Source organism: Monodelphis domestica, chromosome 6, assembly GCF_027887165.1.
Source record: "Monodelphis domestica isolate mMonDom1 chromosome 6, mMonDom1.pri, whole genome shotgun sequence".
NCBI classification, from domain to species: Eukaryota; Metazoa; Chordata; class Mammalia; order Didelphimorphia; family Didelphidae; genus Monodelphis; species Monodelphis domestica.
Window position 1 is genome coordinate 209,011,765 of NC_077232.1, and position 22,889 is coordinate 209,034,653.

A 22,889-nucleotide genomic window follows, 5' to 3' on the forward strand; every position below is an offset into this window, starting at 1 on the left:
AATAGAGGGCATATGTGGCAAGATCAGTTAGTAGATATCACTGAAGGCCAGAATAAACATCATTAAAATCTTCCCTACATTTAGAACCATTTTATGTTTTATTCTATCTAAATTAGAGATTTGTCTAAGACCTATAATATAGACCTTGAATCAAGCTTGATCAGTTAAATATAAACTTACCATTAATTTATAATCATAATATTTTATTGGTCACTATTCCAATCAATCAATAAACTTTTATTAAGTCCAGCCATGTGCCAGGCAACGAATTAATGGACTGTGATTTCAATGAACAAAAAGCATTGCTAAGTATTTCCTAAAAAATTAAACAGTTAAATAAAATGGAAAATCAATGAGTAGTGCTCAGATTACTAGATAAAAAGTCCTTGGTTCAAATCTCTCTCTCTCTCTCTCTCTCTCTCTCTCTCTCTCTCTCTCTCTCTCTCTCTCTCTCTCTCTCTCTCTCTTTCTCTCTCTCTCTTTCTCTCTCTCTTTCTCTCTCTCTCTCTCTCTCTCTCTCTCTCACTATTGCTAACTATAAACTCTGGCAAGTCAAGTCCTGATATCCTCAAATGACTCCCTTGCAATTATTTTTAAACAATATGTCTTTATTATTTTAAGTTAAAAAGTCAATAAACATTATTAAGCACCTACCGTATATCAGACACTTTGCTAAGTGCTGAGGATACAGAGAAAGGTCAAAGACAGTCCCTGCACTCAAGGAGCTCATAGTCTATAGAGAGACAACAGGTAAATGGCTAGGTACAAATAAGATGTACACAGGATAAATTGGAGATAAATGGTAGAGGAAAGACATTAGAATTAGGAGGGATCCAGGTAGAAGTTAAATCCAAAGCCTTAGGGAGAGAAAGATAAAGGCAAGAACTAATATGCTCCTAATTTCAGCTCCACCACTCATTCCTTCATTCCTTCCTTCCTTCATTTATTTATTTATAAAACACCCTTACCTTATATCCTAAAATCACCACTATGCATTGGTTCCAAGCAGAAGACTGGTAAGCACTAGGCAATGGGAATCAGTTGACTTGGCCAGGGTGTCCCATCTCTCTCTCTCTCTCTCTCTCTCTCTCTCTCTCTCTCTCTCTCTCTCTCTCTCTCTCTCTCTCTCTCTCTTACATTTTTAATTTTTTTAATCTTATTAACAAATTTCCATGAGTTTTCCAAAATTATATGATCCAATTTGTCTCCCTCCTCCCTCCCTTCTCTCCTCCCCCTTCCTAGAGCTGGCATGAATATTCAACCTGGATTACATATGTATTATCAAACAAAACATGTTTCCATAATATTCAGTTTTGTAAGTGAATAATATTATAAAACCATACCTTACCAAACCATATAAAACAAAATCTTATAAAATCCTAAAATATAAACCCAAATAAACAAGTGGAAAATCATATGCTTCCATCTGCATTCTTACTCCAACAGTTCTTTCTCTGGAGGTTGATAGCATTCTGTTTCATGTGTCCCTCAGGATTTTTCTGGATCATTGTGTAGCTTTTTGTAGCAAAGTCTATCACATTTGATTGTTCTACAATATTGTGGTTTCTGTGTACAATTTTTTTCTGGATCTGCTTATTTCACTCTGCACCAGCTCACATAGGTCTTTCAGGTTCTTTCTGAAATCATCCTGTTCATCATTCCTTGTAACACAATAGTTTTCCATCACCATCATATACCACAATTTGTTCAGGCCATCCTTAATTGAGGGGCATTTCTTTTAGTTTTCAAATCTTCACCACCACAAATATATATAACTATAAATATTTTTGTAAGAGCAGGCCCTTTCCCATTTTGAAAACTATCTTTGGAATACAAACCTAATAGTGGAATTACTAGATCAAAGGATATGCATTCTTTTAAAAACCTTTGGGCATAATTCCAAATTGCCCTCCAGAATGATTGGCTCAGTTCATAATAAGTATTACTTATTATTTTCAGGAAAAGCCCTTTTATTCTTGTGCTTTCTAAGGTTTGTTTTTTAAAACAGGAGTGGGTATTTTATTTTTCTACATCTATTGAGATAATCATATGATTTCTGTTAGTTTGATTATTAATATACTCAGTTATGCTAATAGTTTTCCTAATATTAAATCAACTTTGCATTCCCAGTATAAATACCACCTGATATAGTGAATAATCCCTGTGATATATTGTTATAGTCTCTTTGCTAGTATTTTTTTTAAGATTTTTGCATTAATGTGTTCAATAGGGAAATTGATCTATAATTTTCTTTTTCTGCTTTTGATACTCCTGGCTTAACTATCAAAACCATATTTTTGTCATGAAAAGAAATTGGTTAGGACTCCTTCTTTGGTTATTTTGCCAAATAGATTGTCTGATTTAATTGTTCTTTAAATGCTTCCTAGAATCCAATCGTGAAATCATCTGACTCTGGGCATATTTTCTTGGGGAGTTCATTGATGACTTGTTCAGTTCCTTTTTTTTCTGAAATGGGATTGTTTAATTATACTATTCCCTCTTTTGTAAATCTAAGCAATTTGTATTTTTGTAAATATTCATCTACTTTACCTAGATTAACAAATTTTATATAATATAATTGGGAAAAACATCTTATGATTAATTTAATTTCCTCTTCATTAGAGGAGAAATCAGCTTTTTTTCATTTTTGATTCTGTTAATTTGATTTTCTTCCTTAATTTTTTAAAATTTTCTCAAAGAACCAGATCCTACAGTTATTTATTAGTTTAATACTTCTTTTACTTTCAATTTTATTAATTTCTCCTCTGAAATTTTTAGGATTTCTAATTCAGTCTTTAATTGGGGATTATAAATTAGTTTTCTTTTTAAGTTTCTTTTAGTTGTGTACCCAATTCATTGATGTGCTTTTTCTCAATTTTATTGATATAAGCATTCAAGGACATACATTTCCCATACATTTTTATATATTGTTTCCTCATTATCATTCTCTTCAATGAAATCGGTGATTATTTCTTTGCTTTGTTATTTGGTTCACCCATTTTGAAGAAGTAGATTACTTAGTTTCAAATTAATTTTTAATTTGCCTTTACATGATCACTAATTGATTTTAATTTTAATGCATTATGATCTGAAAAAGTTACATTTATCATTTCTGATATTTTTTTTATTTTGTGGTGAAGTTTTTATGCTCTAGTACATGGGTCAGTCTTGGTTTATGTACCATATGCTGCTCAAAAGACAGTACTTTCCTTTTTATCCTTATTCAATTTTCTCCAGATATCTAATAAACCTAACTTTTCTGAAATTTCATTCACTTCCTTTAATTCTTATTTATTTTTTGTTACATTTATTTAGTTCTGATTGGAAGGTTGAGGCCCTCCACTAGGACAGTTTGTCTATTCCTGCTTAAGCTCCTTTAATTTCTCCTTTAAAAATCTGGATGCTATACTATTTGGTGCATATATGTTATGTGTAGTCATTGTCTATACTAACTTTTATCATCATGTAATTACCTTCCTAATTTATTTTAATCAGTTTTCTTTTTTTGCTTTAGCTTTGTTTGAGATCACAATTGTTACTCCTTTTCTTATATCACTTGAAGCCCAATAGATTCTACTCTAGCACCTTAGCTTTACTCTGTGTATGTGTGTGTCTACTGTTAGGATAGGATTTTGATAAGGGAAACTTATCAAATTGCAAACCTTTCCATCCTTTATCACACTACCTGCCTCAAATGTGTCTCTTGTAAAAAAAAACATATGGTAGGATTTTGGTTGTTAATATAGTCTGCTATCAGCTTCCATTTTATGATTTCATTCATTTGCATTCACAGTTATGATTACCAACTGTGTATTCCCCTCTACCCCACTCTTTTTATCCTGCCCTTTTTCCTTCCATTCTTTCCCTCCATGCCTGCATTTTGCTTTTAATCACTCCCCACATTCCTCTTCCCTTATATTACTTTCCTTCCCATGACCATCTTACTTATTCTCCTCCTACTTCTATATAGAGTCTTATAACTCCACCCCATTTCCCACTCCCTTATATTACTACCCTCCCCACAATCTCTTTCCTGTTACCCTTCTAATTCTCGATAGGGAAAGGTAGGATTCTATACCCCAGTGAGTCTAGCTATTCTTCCCTCACTGAGTCAATTCCAATTGGAAAAAGTTTAAGTATTGCATGTCATCACCCTCATCCTCCCCTCCACTATAATAATTTTGATCCCTGTGCATTTTATGTGATATAGTTTACCTCATTTTGCTTCTCTCTACCTATTTCTCTTAGTACAATTCTCTTTTTCACCTCTCTCCCTCTCTCCCTCTCTCCCTCTCTCTCTCTCTCTCTCTCTATATATATATATATATATATATATATATTATATATATAATATATAATATATATATTATATATATAATATATATATATTTTATAACACCATAAAAGACTTATTGCAACACACTCTATCTATGTATACTTCTTATCACTACTATAATATTTATAAATAATTTTAATAGTTATGGATATCATCTATCCATATAGGAATATAAACAATTTGACATTTTTGAAGGCCTTCTTCTTAATTTACTTTTAATGATTCTCTTGAATTTTGAACATTTTCTGTTTAACTCTGTTCTTTTCTTCAGGAATGCCTAGAAATCTTCTAATTTATTAAATGAACATGCTTTACCCTGAATGAATATAGTTCATGAATAGGTGATTCTTGTTTATAAACCCTGCTCCCTTGACTTCCAGAATATCATATTCCATGCCTTCTAGTCATTTTATGTGAAAGCTGACAAATATTAATGGGGCTTCATATTTGAATTATTTTTTTAGGCTGCTTGAAGTATTTTATTTTTAGTCTGGGAGCTCTTGAATTTAACTATAACATTCCTAAGAGTTGACATTTGGAAATTTATTTCAGGAATTGATCTGTGGATTCCTTCAATTTCTATTTTTTCCCTCTTGATCAAAAATATCAGGGTAATTTTTTTGGATAATTTCATGTAATGTAATTTCTAGCCTTTAAAAATATCATGACTTTTAAATAGTCCAATAATTCTTAAATTGTATCTCCTGAATGTAATTTTTAGGTCAGTTGTTTTTGCAATGAGATCTATAATATTTTATTCTACTATTTCATTATTTTATTTTGCTTTATTATTTCTTGATTTCTCATGAAGCTATTACTTCTATTTACTCACCTCATTTTTTTTCATTTAGTGCATTCTACATTCATAGGTCTCTTATCACCTTGTTCTCCAGTTAGTCAATTCTGTTTCTGAAGAATCTTTTTCTTTATTGGATTTTTGTGCCTTTTTATCTAGTTGAATAATTTTGTTTTTTAAGCTATTTTCTTTTTGCATTACTTTCATATCTTTTTTCCCATTTTTCTTCACCTGTCTTATTTTATTTTAATGCCATTTTGAGTTCTTCCAATGCCTGAGACCAATTCCCATGTTTCCTTGAAGTTTTGCATGTGGTTGCTTTGATCTCACCATCCCTTATTAACTCTGTATTTTGCTATTTTTCTCCAGAGTCATTTTCTAGAGTGAGGTGTATCTATCAAAGTTTGCTCATTTTCCTAGTTTTATTTTGGCTGTTTGCTGGGAATTCTGAAAACTGATGATTCTGTCTCCTCAACTGATGACTTGCAGTACTCTAGCACTCTGAGCTACTTTACCCAGGGGCTAGGTCTTCACCAAGAAGCAGGCTTGAAAGGACCAAGTGCTATGGACTTCTTAGCCTCTCTTGGTGCCAGGCCCTGGGAAATCAAGGGGTTGTTCTGGGTTGTGGGATGCTCTGTTGTTGGCATAGCCAGGGTCCTGGGATCTTGGGAGCCTATGCCCAGGCTTGGAACCTGGTGCAAGAGGTGGAGGGGTAGTTGACCAGGATTCCTCTGTGTGCAGTTTTGCCTCCGGTTCCCTCTTATCCTGCGAAAAATCTGCTCTTTCAACTTGTGTTCAGTGGGAGAGTCCCCTCACTCCATCTTGATGTTGGTTTTTTACTCTTTTTGTTTTGAGGCATTTTTTAAAGATTGGTTTAAAAGGATTGTTAAAGTGGTTTCAGTTTTTGCTGTTACTAAACTGCCATCTTGGCTCCTCCTCCAATAATCTGCTTTTAAATGAATAATTCCTTTGAGGAAGAAATTTCCCACAACAGTAGGATCTCAGATTCTCATCTAGTCATATTTATAAAATATTGTCAAAAACACTTAAAACAAAGAGTGGGCTAGTACAGAAAAACTCATATACAGTAGGTACTCAAAATCAGAACTTACTGATTTTATAGGAAAGAAAATGTCATATTTTGAAATTTTAGAGCACTACTTAAATGCTATTATTATTATTGGTATTATTATTATCTTCATCATAGATTGATCACAATTAATTTGGGGCAAAATGTGATTGACTAGGAGTGATTTTTTTTTCATTACCCCCAGAGTTATAGTTCTGGTTAATAAAACATTTTGAAAAAACTTCATATACTGAAATTTTAATAGCAAGGTTGGAAAGACTTTTTATACCAAATATTAATATTTGAATCAATTTTAAAATAAACTATCTAGTCCCAGTGATAACATAGAAAGGAACTAACACACCTAGACATTAGTAAACTTTTTATCTTTATATGTAGCTGACTATAGAAAAACTGATAATTTCTTCTGTTGAATTAAGTCCTTTACTTGGCCTGAGAAGAACTATTCTATCTCCTTTGATCTATATGCCTGCAGAGGATCTTTGCTAGAATTATCCTGGCTCAATTACTCTCTTAAATGAGAATACCTGTACAAGTAGATCCTAGTTTTAGTAGTTGCTACCTACAGTTCTATTGTAGGTTGCTGCTTTAGAGTAAGAGGGCTGACTGAGTTAGAGTTTCCTCAGAGCTTCTTATTCCTTGTATGATTGTAGACAAGTTCTAATTACTCTGAGGCTCAATTTACTCATATGTTTTAAAAAAAGAGAATACAAGACTAGATGAGAGGAGCCCACTAAACTCTACAGTGCAGTACATACAAGATTAAAATGTTATTAGGAAATATCAAAATAAATAAAATAAAAATACAATGACATAGATAATAACACATTTTAAAACTAAATCTATAGGTGCCTGCAGGAATCATTATATATGGATTAGTGGCCCTATTTCTATTTGACTTTGACATACAGGTCTCAGTGATATGTCATGCTGCCCCCTTTCCACTCTGAATTCTCAAAATTCCATAATATTCTATGTTTTGGCTATATTCTGATGCACTAGATTTTTCTATTTCAACTTTGTTAATGGTGATGTTCTACTTGAGAAGGGAAGAGAAAACAATCCCTTGAAAAACCTTATATGTTACCATCTCCAGAGTCAATCAACAAGTCCTTTATAAAGAATCAGTGACAGGCATTATGGTCGGTCAATGTAAAAAGATAATATATTTTTTGACTTTTCATTCTAATCTTTAAATCATTAAAAAATGATCTGAGATCTGTCCAATTTTTCAGCTAATACTGATTTACCTTATTTCCACAATGCAAATATCCTTTAGCTTTAAGATCTCAACGATCTCAGCATTCTCCTTTAAGCATAAATCAAAAAGAACTCCATGATGTCATTGGAGTGATAAACATTTGTCATCCAATTCTATGCAAATGTCTCCTAATTTAAATGTCTTCTAAATTTTTAAGTCAGAGTATCTCTCTCATTCTCCCTCTCTTTTTCTTTTTTTTCCTGTCTAGGGAGCAGGCACAGACGAGAATTGCCTCATTGATATACTAGCATCAAGAACAAATGGAGAAATTTTCCAGATGAAAGAAGCATACTATTTGCGTAATGCTAAGATATAATACACAAATAGTTTCATGTGCATATCAGACTTTGCTGTAAATAAAGCTAATAGAAACTCCAGTTTAGATCAAGTCAACAAGTACTTGCATGTGTTATATATGGAATATTCCATAGAAATACATTATTCCATTATATATATTTGAGAATGAATTCTCAAACAATGTTAATATATGATGGTGGTACAAACATGACTTGGTTCTATGGAGAAGTAGGTTAATTTTTTTAAATTATCTTGAAATAGCAAGTGCCCCAAAGACCAATTCTTTTCCAGTAAGTAAACTTACCTGTTTCTGATATCCTGAGGCAATTTATTCTTATGAGACAGAGTGGTACAGCAGACTTGGACCTAATTGATCTGAGTTCAAATCCCAACCACTACGTACTACGTATGACAATGAACAAGTCACAGAGAAATATGATCTCACTGGTATATGTTCAAATGATATGCAAAGGGAAAGGGGATGGTTTCTGCATAGATTAAATGGAGGGAAATTTATCCATTTGCCTAATGAATTCTACAATAATAGGTAATCAGTAAAAGGATTCATATCAATTAAATGCTTTTCCTTTTGGTATTTTAATAATTTTTGCATAATTACATTAATTAAATATTCTGCTTATTTATAGAGTGATAGCCTATGTGTCAACCCAATTGACCCAAAGATTAGATTTTCTACAAGTTCCTATTCTTTCCATTAAGCTTGAATGGTATGGAACCTACTTTATCATCTTTGATATGAAACTGAATGCTATAAGACATTCAAGACACTAGATTGTGATTGTGTATAGATATATAGATATGTATAAATGCATGTGTATATACACACACATGTACATATACATGTGTGTATATAATGGATTTTTTTTCAATCACAAAAATTAAAAACAATAGAAAACATTGTGGGTATTTGTAGGAATGATGTACAATAGGCGATGGCTTCTCTGTTTCCTTGTATTTAAAAATCTGAGTTCCATTTAAGTCTGAAATAAGCCACTATGAAATAGCTGAGTGGCGTTTATCCATGCTTGTGAAGAGATTATGAGTGAGCAAGAGAAGTCATCAGCTTGGTTTTTTGCTGCGATACTTAATGATGACCTCTGAGGAGAAGGTGTTAAAAGACAGATAAATGTCAATACCCAAGATGTATTTCCTGAGCTTTGAACCTGCAGCTTCTAGAGAATTATCTCTAGAGTATTCTAAGCACATGACATGTGTAAACCTGTAATAAATCATTCCTTTAAAACACAGGCTTTCTCTTCCCCAGAATACAACAGTGACCTTCAGCAAGACATTTGCTCTGAGACTTCTGGACACTTCAGAGACACACTTATGAATCTGGTCCAGGTACTGTAATCCCAAATCCAAACATGAAATACATTGTTTAGAAACATGAGGACAGATCAAATTATGTTCACAATTAAACTACAACACACCACTTTCTAACCTGCTCTTCAACTCTCTTTCAGATTCAAAGGGATTATTTCACATAGAGAGTAAGATAATTCCCCCAAAAGGTTAAGAGATTTCCATTTAAAGCTCTCTATAAGTCTAAAATGAAATTGTGAAGACTTTTTAACATTCATTTTTTTTTTGGTAATTCTAAATCAAACATTGATACAAATGACTAGAGATTGGTGACTGTACAATTGATAATGTACTAGAACTGGAGTCAGGAAGATAAGGGTTTAAATTTGGCTTAAGTTACTTATTAACTGTCAAATTCTATAATCTCTGTATGCCTCAATTTCCTCATCTGTAAGAAAAGTATATTATAGTTGTTTTTAAAATACCTGCATTTAGATTAGTTTCTACATATAAGGAATCAAGAAGTAAAATGGCTCAGTGAATAGAGAACCAGGCCTGGAGAGGGACATTCTGTGTTCAGATCTGACCTGAGACACTTCCTAGCTATGTGACCCTGGGCATATATATATGTGTGTGTGGGGGGGGGTGTTTATAATTATAGCACTTTTTTTAGTCTCCTTTAAGTCCCCAATAGGAATATAGAATAGAAACCTTTATTTTTATCCTTCTTTACTTTTCTTCATTCCTTTCCTGATTTTTTTTTGAGAGGGGACATTAAATTATTAGACCAGGATATGTTATAGACATGATTAACTACCTTTCAGCAAAGTATCTAAGTGTTGTATGTTATTTTTGCAAGCAAAGTAGGAAGAAGTGAGTTTGCCCATAGATCAATTAGTTGAATTTAGAACTCATCATCTTCCTAGAAGCTAACATTGAATCATTAATTACACATTGGGTTATCCAACTAATTTCAAATCTACCTAACTAAATTATCACTCAGCCCACATCTTTAAGATACCAGAAATAGAATGAAAGACGTAATCAAAAGCTTACTCCTTGATGGCTTATTTTCTGGTTTCCAACTACAGATAGTGAAGCAGTTTGCCACTTCTAATTAAGCTTTTAATAATCAAATCGTACTGCTGTATTCCATGCTTTTGTCACATTTCAAAGTAAAAGAAAAAAGTCAAATGTACCATCCTTGATGTAAGAAGTCAGAAAGAACAGGAGTGAATAAAGAGCGATAATTAGTTTAAAACAAAGAAAAGGTTAGAAAGGGGGAAAGGGCTGCACTGAAATGTATTCCAGAAAATAAGTCAAGGTCCTGCTGTAATTGTTAGGATTTTTTTTAACTGAACTCATGAATATATTTGAATACTGAACTCCCAAAGAGAACTCTCCCTCCACCAATACAGATTGGCACATGCACAACAATTTATAGTCTTAAGTAGCTGCCTGTGGCACTTTGGAGTTAAAGGATTAGTTCAAAGACAAACAACCAAGTTGATAAACCTTTGTCCTACTAATTAAATTGGCATAACTTTCTAAAATTTATCATATATAATGGGATTCGTGTAGATTTAGACTCACAGAAACTGGGTTCCAGTCATAGCTTTGCTATTTGCTGTTCAAAGTGTAAGAATTTCACTGAGCCTCCATTTTTCTATCTATAAAATGAAGGCATCTATATTCTAGCTCTATATTCTATCAAGCACCTTTTATATGCACACACACATACACATATACTATCATTTCAACAAGTTCTTATTAAACGCTAGCTATGTACAATTACTTGCATAGTCTGGGGTCTGGAGAAACCATTCCAAACATAGAATACATAAAAAAAAATATGTGGAAGCAGAAAGTGGTAGGACATGTTCATGGAAAAGCAAAGAAGCAAAGGTACTTTGGTATGTTAGCTATTAAAAGTACATGAAGGGGAAATGAAGGGAAGTACAATTGTACACAAAATTAAAAATCAGAATTGGAGCCAGATTATGAAGGGAGGAATTAAAAATGGAGAGAGAGAGAGAGAGATGGAGAGAGAGAGAGAGACAGAGAGAGACAGAGAGACAAAGAGACACAGAGAGAGAAATAGTATTAAAAAACAGTCTTTTAGTTCTCCCATAAATATGGTGCAGATAGAAGAAAAACTGTCAAAAGAAGCTATAATATGTGCTCTGCAGTTGTGATAGAAAAAGAAAAGAAAATTTAGGAAAGAATATTGTCATATAAACCAAGAGAAGAACAAATATCAAATTATAGTATAGAGTCAATAGAGTCAAATATTCCAGAGAGGAAAACAAAGTTTAGAACTGAGGGAAAAACATGAGGTAATATAAAGAAGTGGAAAAGGTACTGTATTTTATTTCAATGAACCCATGTTGAAATACCAACTTTTTCTACTATATCTAATTCTATAATTAATTTTATGTATTGTATAGTATATGTTAATTATATAGTATTTACAAATTATATCTACCAAATATCCTAATTACATATGAAGTTATATATTATAAACCAATTATAAAATAATATATTTGTCCTAGTTCAACATGCAAATAACTGTTTATATATTTCACATTAGTTCTATTAGACTTAATTATATCACATGCATATAATGTAATATAATTAGTATATTTTATATTATATATTCATGTATGATTTAATTAAAATGTATATACATAGTTGTTATTCTATTGATTACCTTGTCAATAATTATAGTATTAATTTTATATAACTATGGTTATATTGGATATAATTATATTTAATGTTATAAGTTGTATGACCTTGGGCAAGTCACTTCATCCCCATAGATCTTAGGCACTCCATTTATAAAATGGGGAGGGGAGTTGAATTAGATGGTCTTTAAATCTACTCCCCACTCTAAATACTACAGTCCTTTTTGATTTGCAGACTATTTGAAAATGTAGTTTCAATGTATTGATAGAGTGGATATCAGACTACAAAGAATTGAAGAGTAGAAAGACTATGGTGAATAAGAGACACCAAGTGTGTACTATTCTCCTAAAAATTTGACAGTGAAAGTAGTGAGATGGCATAGCAAATTGACAGGGTAGGCAGGTACAAGGGAAAAGTTGTTGATTTGTATTGTTTTTCTTTTCTTTGTTTACTTTTGTTTAAATTCAGCATGGGGAAACCTCAACATTTTTTATATCAGAGGGGGGAAAGCAATAAACCAGGCATGACTAAAGATTCAGGAGAGAGTTGAATTGATAGAGACTATCTCAGAGGAAACAAGAAGTAATAGCATCAAGGTCTTTGGGGAAGAATTTGACTTTGGAAAGATTTACCCTTTGCTCTAAAAAGAAAAGGATTGAATGAACAAGAAGTTTAAATGTATGAATGTGAAGAAACAAATGAAACCATGCTGTTTTGCACTTCCAGTTCTAGTAATAGAGGCTGTGAGCATTGTTGGTGGAGTGGAGAGAGATACTTAATAAGCTTGGACATCTTCCTTAAAGGAAGTAATAGGGCATCATTAAGAGACTAATAAATGTATTACCATGCAACAATGAAGGTCTAATTGAATTTAAATGGAATAAATTTGTAACAGATACCAGTCAAAGAGATTTCTTGACTTTCTCTAGCAGCACTTGGCTGATCTAGAGTAAAAATGGAAAAAACAGATGGTAGGGTTACCCAATGGGATCGGAATAGAAACAGTGGAAAGTTGAGGCTAAAAGGAAGAATCTAAGGCACTAAGGAAATGATTTGCTTAGGAGTTGAAGAGAGGTTTAGGACTAGGTAAAAGGGAAAATAAAACTAGAATAGGACTGACAGATTGAAGAAAAATGCAAAGGATCAAACATGATGAGAGTAAAAACAAAAATTAAGATCAGTAGGAGCAGACATTCAAAAGGTGGTAAGGCTGGATAATTGTAGTGCAAGTGAAATTTTCAAAGAGAGATAATAGAATTAGAATAGTTGTGAAATCTATGGCATGATATCTCCCTTCCCCAATAAAATGACAGTAGGGTAGAATAAGCCCTTCCCTTGAATGCTGAAGATTCAGGGTTATTTCTGCTTCTAAAAATTACTACTTATGTGATATGAGGCAAGTCATTTAAACTTCCAAAGGCCCAGTTTTCTCATCTGACTACTAATGGGACTCTGATAGCTTCTGATGTTCCTCACTGATCTAGAACTATGACCTAATTATTAGTACATTGATGACCAAAATATAGCAAAACCCTGAAGTGCCCTGTGAATGACCACTCTTCCCATTAAACAATTACTTTCATACATGGAAATTGTTTGAAAATTAGAAATCCAATGATGGTGTCTTGATTGAATATCAAATTCAGTGATGAGATTGCATGTTCCCGAGACATTCTGTGTAAATGGGGGTTAAATGGATGTTGATTTCTCTTGGCTTTAAGTTGGCAATTTAAAACCCTTTAAATATAAGAAATATTCCTAATGCCAACTAAAAAGGATTTTGTATTTTCCCCAATTTCTATTTTTTCTCTACCAACATCAATTTAATGCCCTTTAAATGGAAAACTATCTTCAAAAATTAAGTGAAAACAAACAGTAGTATTTTACATAATAGAGAAAGAATATTATCCAGAATTATTTATATTCTCAGCAACTGGTTTGTGTGTTGAGAGAAGAGCAAACAAAGTGACTCAGTAGCAGTGACTTGGAGTGAGAAAAGGAATAATAAGAATGAAGTATTTCTCTTAGAAAAGCCTATTATAACTTTAAGGCACAGATTGTTATTCTTCCATTTTCCATTCTTCTCATTTGGCAGAGATTCCCACTTGGACATTCACAGGCATTTCAGTGCAGGTCCCTCTGATGTATGAATGTTGTGACTAAAAACTTCATATTTTGCTTGACACAAATTCGGGGGAATACAATTAAGGTGGGAATTAGCATATTTGCTAGACAGGAAAAGCAAACTAATTATTCTAACACTTGCCAAGCAATACTGACTTTTAATTCTTTCTTTCATTTTTATGGCAGAGTAATTGTCAACCAAGGATAAACAACCTTTTTAAAAAGGGCTGCTGAGGTAACCAATTATTAAATGCCTCATGAGATTGAGGAGAGCCTTGTGATTGGGCTGATTGGAATCTTTCAAGCATCATTAAAGTTGGAAAGAAAAAATTTAACTATCTTCTTATAATGTAATGCTCCCAAATCAGATCTTATTAGTGTAGAAATAGATTTACATTTTTTGGAACTGTCTTGAAAGTTACTGGAACACATTACTCTACATCCTCCAAATTGTCCTCAGGTTTGAGTCTAAGAAGCAAAATTATTTGGGATATTAAGCCCAATTTTTTAAAAAGTCATAGCTAGAATTTTCCCTTATTAACTTGAGTTTCCTAAGGAAGAAGTTAGAAAAATGGGAAGAACCTGTTTTAAGTCACAAATAGAGATTAGTTCTTTAATTATCCATTCCCTAATTATGATTCAAGACATAACTAAACTTTAAAATAATATCAGATGAATAGCAAAAGGAATTGCAAATGATAAAAAAGGCAATGGAGAGATTCATCCTAGGTGCAAGAAGTCAACTGCATGCTACTAAGGATGTGTATGAAAGAGAGAGATGCAAAGTGTATGTCATCCAGGCATCATAAAAAGTATGCACCTTACTTCCTTGGAAATAGTCTTCATTTCCTTGCTTTGATCAAGTCACTTAATCTCCCTAGGACTTGATTTCCCAATCTATAAAATTATGGAGTTGGGTCCATTTATGAGTTTCCTTATAGTTTTAGGATTGTGATTCTTTAATCCTATGCTTAGAAAAGCAGAAGAATCGATCAGAAAGCAAGAGTTAGGGATAATGGGTAATTTAGATCCACTCCAGGGACACGAGATATTAAAAGAAAAAATAAAGAAAGGTCAATAGCACATCTGATGGAATTTCGATGGAAGATGTAAGGGATGACATGGAAAAGAATCTAGAAAAGCAGCATGGCATAGTACTTTATTTTTTTAAACCCTTACCGTCTACCTTAAAATCAATGCTGTGTATTGGTTCTAAGATAGAAGAGTGGTAAGGCCTAATGAATGGGGGTTAAGTGATTTGCTCAGGGTCACACAGCTAAGAAGTGTCAGAGGTCATATTTGAACCCATGACCTGTCTCAAGGCCTGGCTCTCATTCTATAGAGCCACCCAGCTGTCCCCAGCATTGTACTTTAAATAATGGATGCAAAGTCATCATGCCACTTCTGTCATTTGCTTTTTGTGTCCATGGATCAGGGACTTAATCTTTCAGAATCTCAAACAATCCTCTAGGAAGGTTTCTAGTAATTGGCCTAAATCAATGTTAGATTTAGGACCCCTCTGTTCTGTAATCCCCAGTCCTTGGCATATAGAATAGAATAAAATGAGGAAGCACAGATAAAAAAGAATGGTATGCATGAATAATGGAATTATCCTCACTGATGATGTCATGAATCTTCTAAAACATTAAATTACACAAAATATCATGGTATATGGCTTTTTTGAAATAAATTCAACATTAAGTGATAAACTAATTTTTCTATCAGCCTTTATGATATTTTCTATCAAACTTTATGATTCTTCTATCCAACAATGCCAATAAAAAGTCATACAGGTAAAATGTTATTCTCTAAATTAATGATGAGTGTCTGAAATAAAGGGAATAGTAACAACGGAAACAATATTCTTGATATATTGGGATGTGTCTTTACAAACAGATAGGTGGTATAACAGATTGAGCCCAGGACCTAAAGACAGGAAGACCTGAGTTAAAATCCAGTCTCATTAAATCCATAAGCCTAATCAAGTCAATTAACCCCCATTTACCTCAACTTCTTCATCAGTAAAATGAGGATAATGATAGCACCTACTTCCTAAGCTTTGTTGAGGGGATCAAATGAGATAATATATTAAAATGTTTTGCAAACTTTAAAATATTAAATAAATGTCAGGTATCATTATCATTATGTTTAACAATCTTTCTTTTCCTCCAACATTCAGTTAGAAGTAATATCTACTCCCTTGTACCCAAAGATGGACCTTGAATAAAATGTCTAGAATAAGAGTAATTCCTGGGACCTGAAAAAAGGAGCAAATTAAAGTTTGAATTTTATTTTTCTCTATACTTCAGTTCTCAATGAATCCAGTCTCTTATCTACCAATTCTATGCAAAGTCCATCCATGCCTCCTCATCCCAAGGTATCCTTGCCCAAATCTTTTCATACGTCTTTCAAAAAGTCTATGCCCAAAAGGTTGGTCTCATTCTTCAAATATTTCATAGACTATAGTGAAGTACTTGGGCTGTCCAGTGGCTGTCCTTCACTTTTGCTATATAAACACCAGGTCATCTCTTTTTTTTTCCCCCTGACAAATCACATATTGAGAAGAAAATGTACCAGAGTGAAAAGACCACTATTTCTCAAGCCAGAGGACCTGAGTTCATACCTTGCCACTGATACTAATTACCTTTGTAACCTCAAATAACCTTCTGCCCCTTGTGGATTTGGTTTCACTGTCTATAAAATATAAGATTTGGAGTCTAAATCTATAATCATATGCCCTACATGAATTTATTATTTCTTAAAATCTTGTATTATTGGTCCCCTCGTTTTCATTTCCAGTGAAAGTTCTAGTTCTTTACTATTCCCTATACTTTCTAATTTTATAATCTATTCCCAATAGTAAATACACGGTTCCCAATTTTGGATTTTTTAAATGTATTTTATTATTATGCTGCTTCATTAGTTTTGTTGCCGTTATGCTTCAGTTTAATTCTATCAAATTCTCCTTAGGCAACAAAAAGTCATTTAGTGAACTGGATGAAATCAAATAGAGAGGACTCCTTTGTGCTCATGCAAAACTAATTCAGTTCTAATGGATGCGCAGATTATCCATTAAAAGTTTAGGGTCAGTGTTTGAATGTTTTTTTTTTTAATTTCTGAATATTTGGATGAATAGTATTTTTCCTGGAAGAAAGGAAGGATAAATGGAAAGACAGAGAGAAGGAGTAAGTAAAAAGAAAAGAGAAGAAAACAATTAGAAAGAAAGGGAAACAGAAAATATAATCTACTGTCCTCTCTCTGTTTTTACTCATGCCCAAGTTTATTTTCTATGATCTCATGAATGATAGCTAAGCTGATATTTTTCAAAGTGAAGAGTGAAATCTTTGGTAAACCCCAGAAAAGCTTTGTTTTTGAATAACAGAATTTAAGAAAATTCCCATATATATATATATATTATATATTATATATATGAAATGTTTTATCCTCAATTGGATCATTTATTTCATTAACAGCTATCATCCTAATAGTATTTATTATTTGAGAATCATTTGCATCTAAACAATATGTACTTAATTGTAGAATTAACAACAACTAATATTGAATGACTTTATGGATGTCTACCTCCATATCATACATTTGAACAACCAGTATTTATCAAATCTTAATTTAAGAAAGGGAGGAATTGAACCCCCTTAGATTAATTTCAAGTCAACCCCATAACCTTTATGACTTTCTCACAAGACATTAGTAAAAGAATTACATAACTTTGCCATAGTTAAATCACAAGTTTAATCCTTGTATGTCTTAAATGCCATATCCAATACAAACAGGTTTTCAAGATGCCACATCTCCTATCATAGAAGAACTTATTTATTTCCATGACCATACATTAATAATTGTGTTCTTAATTAGTTCCCTAGTACTATGTATTAATATCTTAATACTAACCACTAAATTAACTCACACAAGCACTATAGATGCTCAAGAAGTAGAAACTCTTTGAACTATTATAGCAGCTGTTATTTTAGTTCTAATTGCTCTTCCATCATTACGAATTCTTTATATAATAGATGAAATTTATAATCCATATCTTACGGTAAAAGCAATAGGTCATCAATGATATTGAAGTTATGAATATACCGATTATGAAGATTTAACATTTGATTCTTATATAATTCCTACTCAAGATCTTATACCAGGGCAACTCCGATTACTAGAAGTAGATAATCGAGTTGTCCTACCCATAGAATTGCCAATTCGCATACTAATTTCTTCAGAAGATGTCTTACACGCATGAGCAGTTCCATCTTTAGGCCTAAAAGCTGACGCTATTCCAGGACGATTAAACCAAGTTGCCTTAACTTCATCTCGCCCTGGAGTATTCTACAGTCAATGTTCAGAAATTTGTGTGTCAAATCATAGCTGTATACCTATTGTTCTAGAAATCACTTCACTAAAATATTTTGAAAAATTATATATATATAAGATAAGATGACTGGATCTTTAATATTAACTATAGGGTCTCTTACAATCTAGCAAAAACCCCTTAACCTCTTTGTGTTTAAGCAATCTCATCCACAGAACGAATGGATAGTGAACCTTTGCAGCAGATTTAGGAGGGATGTCTGTTGAGTTCATGATACTCTGGGGAAAGACAAGTGCTAATTCAAACTTCTTTCTGAACTGAAGGGAAACAAATCCTTCTCTTTAGGCTGGAAATTGCACAATGCTGGACACTTAGATGTCCTGGGATCCACTTTTATTCTACAAAACCCATGAGGGGAGCCATTCTGCAACTAATCAAGAGTTAGTTATGGCTCTGTTGTGACTTGGACTCTCTAGGGTGTGCTTGTTTAGAGCTATCAGGAGTATCATCTATTGGCTCAGTAAAACTCCATGACAAAAAACAAAGCATGAAATATCCATGGATGTAGACATCCTAACTGAATCATTTACCTCTTTCCTCTGAGTTGCTAGTTCTCTGCCCTGCTTATATACCTTTATGTTGGGATTTTCTCACTTTTTGAGTGGTCATAGGCACCCCCCCTTCTTATAGAGAATAATACACTTTCAGAAATGTTTCAGAAAAAATACCATGAAAGTAAAAGCTTTATAAATGTGTTTCACTTAATGATTTATTTCATATTTGTTTTACTATAGATGATGAATACAAATCTTCCCAATGGGGCTTTCCCTTCTTAAATATATCATTCATAGTAACACTTTCTTGAATTTCTCCATAGAGTGGAGTATTTATACATACAAATGTTTATTGGAATCCTAAGCAGGATTATTCTCATTTTCAAAAGTGTTAGAAATGACTTTCATTTTCACAAATCATTTCCAGCTATACTCCTACACACACACACACACACACACACACACACACACACACACACACATACACACACACCACTCCCACTTATAGCAAGCATCCCCTTGTAATGTTTTTTTTTAAACATAAGCAAAACCAAACAATATAGAGAATTTAGCAAGTAACTTATATACAACATTCCACACTTGTAGGAGATAGACAGAGACACAGAGATAGATAGATAGATAGACAGGTAGATAGATAGACAGATAGATAGATACATACATACATACATAGATTCATGGATGGATAGATACATACATACATACATACATACATACATACATACATAGATTCATGGATGGATAGATAGATAGATACATAAATAGATACATAGATAGATACATAGATACATAGATAGATACATAGATAGATGGATGGATGGGTGGATAGATAGATAGATACATAGATACATACATAGATAGATGGATGGATAGATAGAAAGAAAGAAAAACAGGAACTCACTCCTCATTAAAGAGAAGTTTCTTAAATCTTCCATGACTTGGAGCTAATCTAATAGTTGTCTTTGGGGCTTTAATAACAAAACCAATACAGGGAAATAATTTGTATTATCTTTCAACAATAACAAATGAATATTACTACTACTACTACTAATAATAATGATAATAATAATCATCATTAGGTTTACATAGTGCTTTTAGATTTGCAAAGAGTTTTACAAATATCTCACTTTATCCCCACTATAACCTTGGTAATTAGGTGTTATTATTTTACACATGAGGAATCTTAAAAAAAGATAGAGATTTAAATGACCAACCGAGAGTCATCCAGCTAATAAAGTTGAAAAGTGGATTTGAACTTAATCCTTCAATGCAAAAACTTCAGTGAGAATCTATGTGTTTCCCAGATTCTTTCAAGCAATATTTTCCCCTTCTTTATAGAGATGGGCTTTAAACATTAAAGCTTCCCTCTGCCTCTGAAATTCTGGGTTTTAAGTCACCTTCCAGATCCATTGATCTGTGGTCTATGTTCCAAGTGCTCTCCTCCTTCTCCCACACATCTCAAATTATAAAGTCCTAGGTAGTTGTTGTAGTAGCAGCAGCAGCAGGAGCAACAACAGCAGCAACAATAGAAATAATTGCCATTGTTGTCATCCTCATTATTTTCATGGTATCAATAGCTAACATTTATCTTGCTCTTCCTGCGTTCCAAGCCCTGGGCTAAGCACTTTATTGTTATTGCTCCATTTGATACTCACACCAACCCTGGGAGGTAGGTACTACTACCCTCATTTTACAGATGAGAAAACTATATTCTAAGGTCTTTTCCAGCTCTAACCCATAAAGCAGTTTTGTCACTCTTGTCATTTCTTTCCTCTTGCTTCCCCTGCCTGTTATCATTTTCCTGCATGGAGAAAGGGAAGACATTCCTCTGGATCTTGGCATTTCAATCTCCTGCTGATTCTGTCACATTTCCCCCTCCTTGGTTATGGAACAAATATGGATCGCTGGGGCTGCGGCCACCCTGAAGGGTTCATGGGATGATTGTTGCACATATTAGGAGAGCAGTTCAAAACAGAATGTAGATGATGTTCTGAGACAGGGCAATGACCTTCCAGGACAGCACAACGTTACAGATCAGCCTCTCCAGCAAACAAGCTCCAGCCAACAAGCCGTCTCATAATCCCCCCTTCTGTCTTCAATCACAGCATATCTACAGGAGAATTAATTGTCTGTCAACTAATGAAAGATTAGCCACTTAGGGACTAATTAATCAACATGTGCAAATCTCATTGAAGATGAAAAATTCTATTAGAGAAAAGGAAGGCAGCAAGGACCTAACAGACCACCTAGCCCATCAGCAGGAGCTTCCAGCTCCTCTTTGCAAAAATACTTTCAAAATCTTTGTTTTGATGGCTCCGGGGACACTATTCCCATCATCCTTTAATAATTGCCAATTGGAAGTTTTATCTTTCCTGGGCATGACCTCATCTCTATTTCCCTTTACAGTTTCTCCTGCTCCCAGCCCAACCGCTCTGCTTCTATACACTATTGTTGTGACATGTATATCAATTAAAGCATCACCTACTGCTAGTTTAGGCTGTCCACATTGATCATTCACTCTGCGTCTTTGTCTCTGTGGAGCCAGTCCAATGGCAAAAAGCTCATTTTTAATATTTCCTCATCAGTCGGCCTCTGGGTTCTATTGATCTGCTGGATGCTCATGATATTGCTGGCAGTTAAATAGGGACAATGTTAAGAAAAGGAGACGAGAGAGGATCATGTCTCTCCAAAGACTAGTCCTTGGTAGAAAATGTTTTTTCAACTACAAAGAACTCCAGGGAATCTGGTTAAGGGACCGGAAAACTTTAATACAATCTATAGCAATGCTTTGACCCGCCAACAAGGTGAGGAGTAAAAAATTCAAGCCAGGTTCCAACTTTACCTAACCAATAGGCCAATTAGATGACATTTAATTCAGTAATAATAGTCCACATTTATATAGCATGTTAAGGCTTATGAAGCGCACATAATCTTGTTATCCATTCTGTGATTATTTCCTCCTTTATTTTTAATTTTCAGAAGAAAAGAAAGTACTTGAACCCAAGCTTTATTTAGTGTGGGTTGGATCAGAAAGTTATCTGTAATTAAATCTTGACAACTTCCAGCAGCCTTAAGACGGTAGGATGGCAGAACTAGAAGAGACCTCAGAGATCATCGACTCCAACCCTTTATTTTACAGATAGGGAAACTGAGGCCCAGGGAGTCTGACTTCTTCACAAAGGTAGCAACCATAAGCAAATTTTGAACTATGACTTCAGAGCTGGTGCTCTTTCTACTCTATCCTAGTGTATGTAATCTCCATTTTACAGAAAGAAAAAAGAGGCTCAAAATGATTCAGTGTTTTTGCCTAAGGTCACACAGTTGTTGGTGGCAGGTCCTATGCCCACCCCCAAACTCAGGTCCATTACACAGCAATTTCTGCTAAATCCTGTTGCATCTCCAGGGGAATTTCAGTAGCTGCACAAAGCTCCTGGTCATAGACATTGCTTGTGCCTCTCCTAAAATGTCAATTCTCAGTTGGAGGAAATGACCTTTCCACTAATATCAATCACTTATATTACAGCTAAGTATGAGCCAATCATTGGCAAAAGTTTTGTTTATGGATGGGGGAGGCTCTCTGGGTGCCACTGGAAAAGACAGCCTAACAAAATAGAAATAATAATCAGCACTAATAAAAGCTAACATTTATATTGAATTGTAATGTTGGCAAAGTGATTTAAAACATGTTTTTTCTTATATGATTCTCACAACAACCCTCTGAAGTAGGAGCTTCTACAGATGAAAAAACTAAGGCAGAGAGAGTTTAAGTAACTTTTCTAGTGTCACACAGCTAATGAGGATAAGATTTTAAATCAGGTCTTCCCAATGCCTCATAAGTGTTAATGACCATGGAGGAATCTCTCTACCTCACTTAGGGTCCTCTTCTGTAAAATGGAGATGATGATGATGGTGATATGAATGATAATCATGCTGTGGGTTGTTAAGAGATGTATACTTTTTTGTGAGAGATGAAGCTACCACCCTGGGAGAACAGAGTGCCAAAAAGTACATAAATATGCTTCGATAGAACGTTACAGGAGCAGCTAGGTATCTCAGTGAATTGAGAGCCAGGCCA

General features: G+C 33.7%; 1 protein-coding gene across 1 annotated transcript in view; it reads left to right on the forward strand.

The window, feature by feature from the left end:
• The window catches only part of ANXA10 (annexin A10), a 99,378-nt gene that overhangs the window by 61,441 nt on the left and 15,048 nt on the right, over nt 1-22,889 (forward strand). The window contains exons 5-6 of the mRNA XM_056803814.1: nt 7,692-7,782; nt 9,066-9,145. Of these exons, the coding sequence (XP_056659792.1) occupies nt 7,692-7,782; nt 9,066-9,145 (171 nt within the window). The remainder of the gene's footprint in view (nt 1-7,691; nt 7,783-9,065; nt 9,146-22,889) is intronic.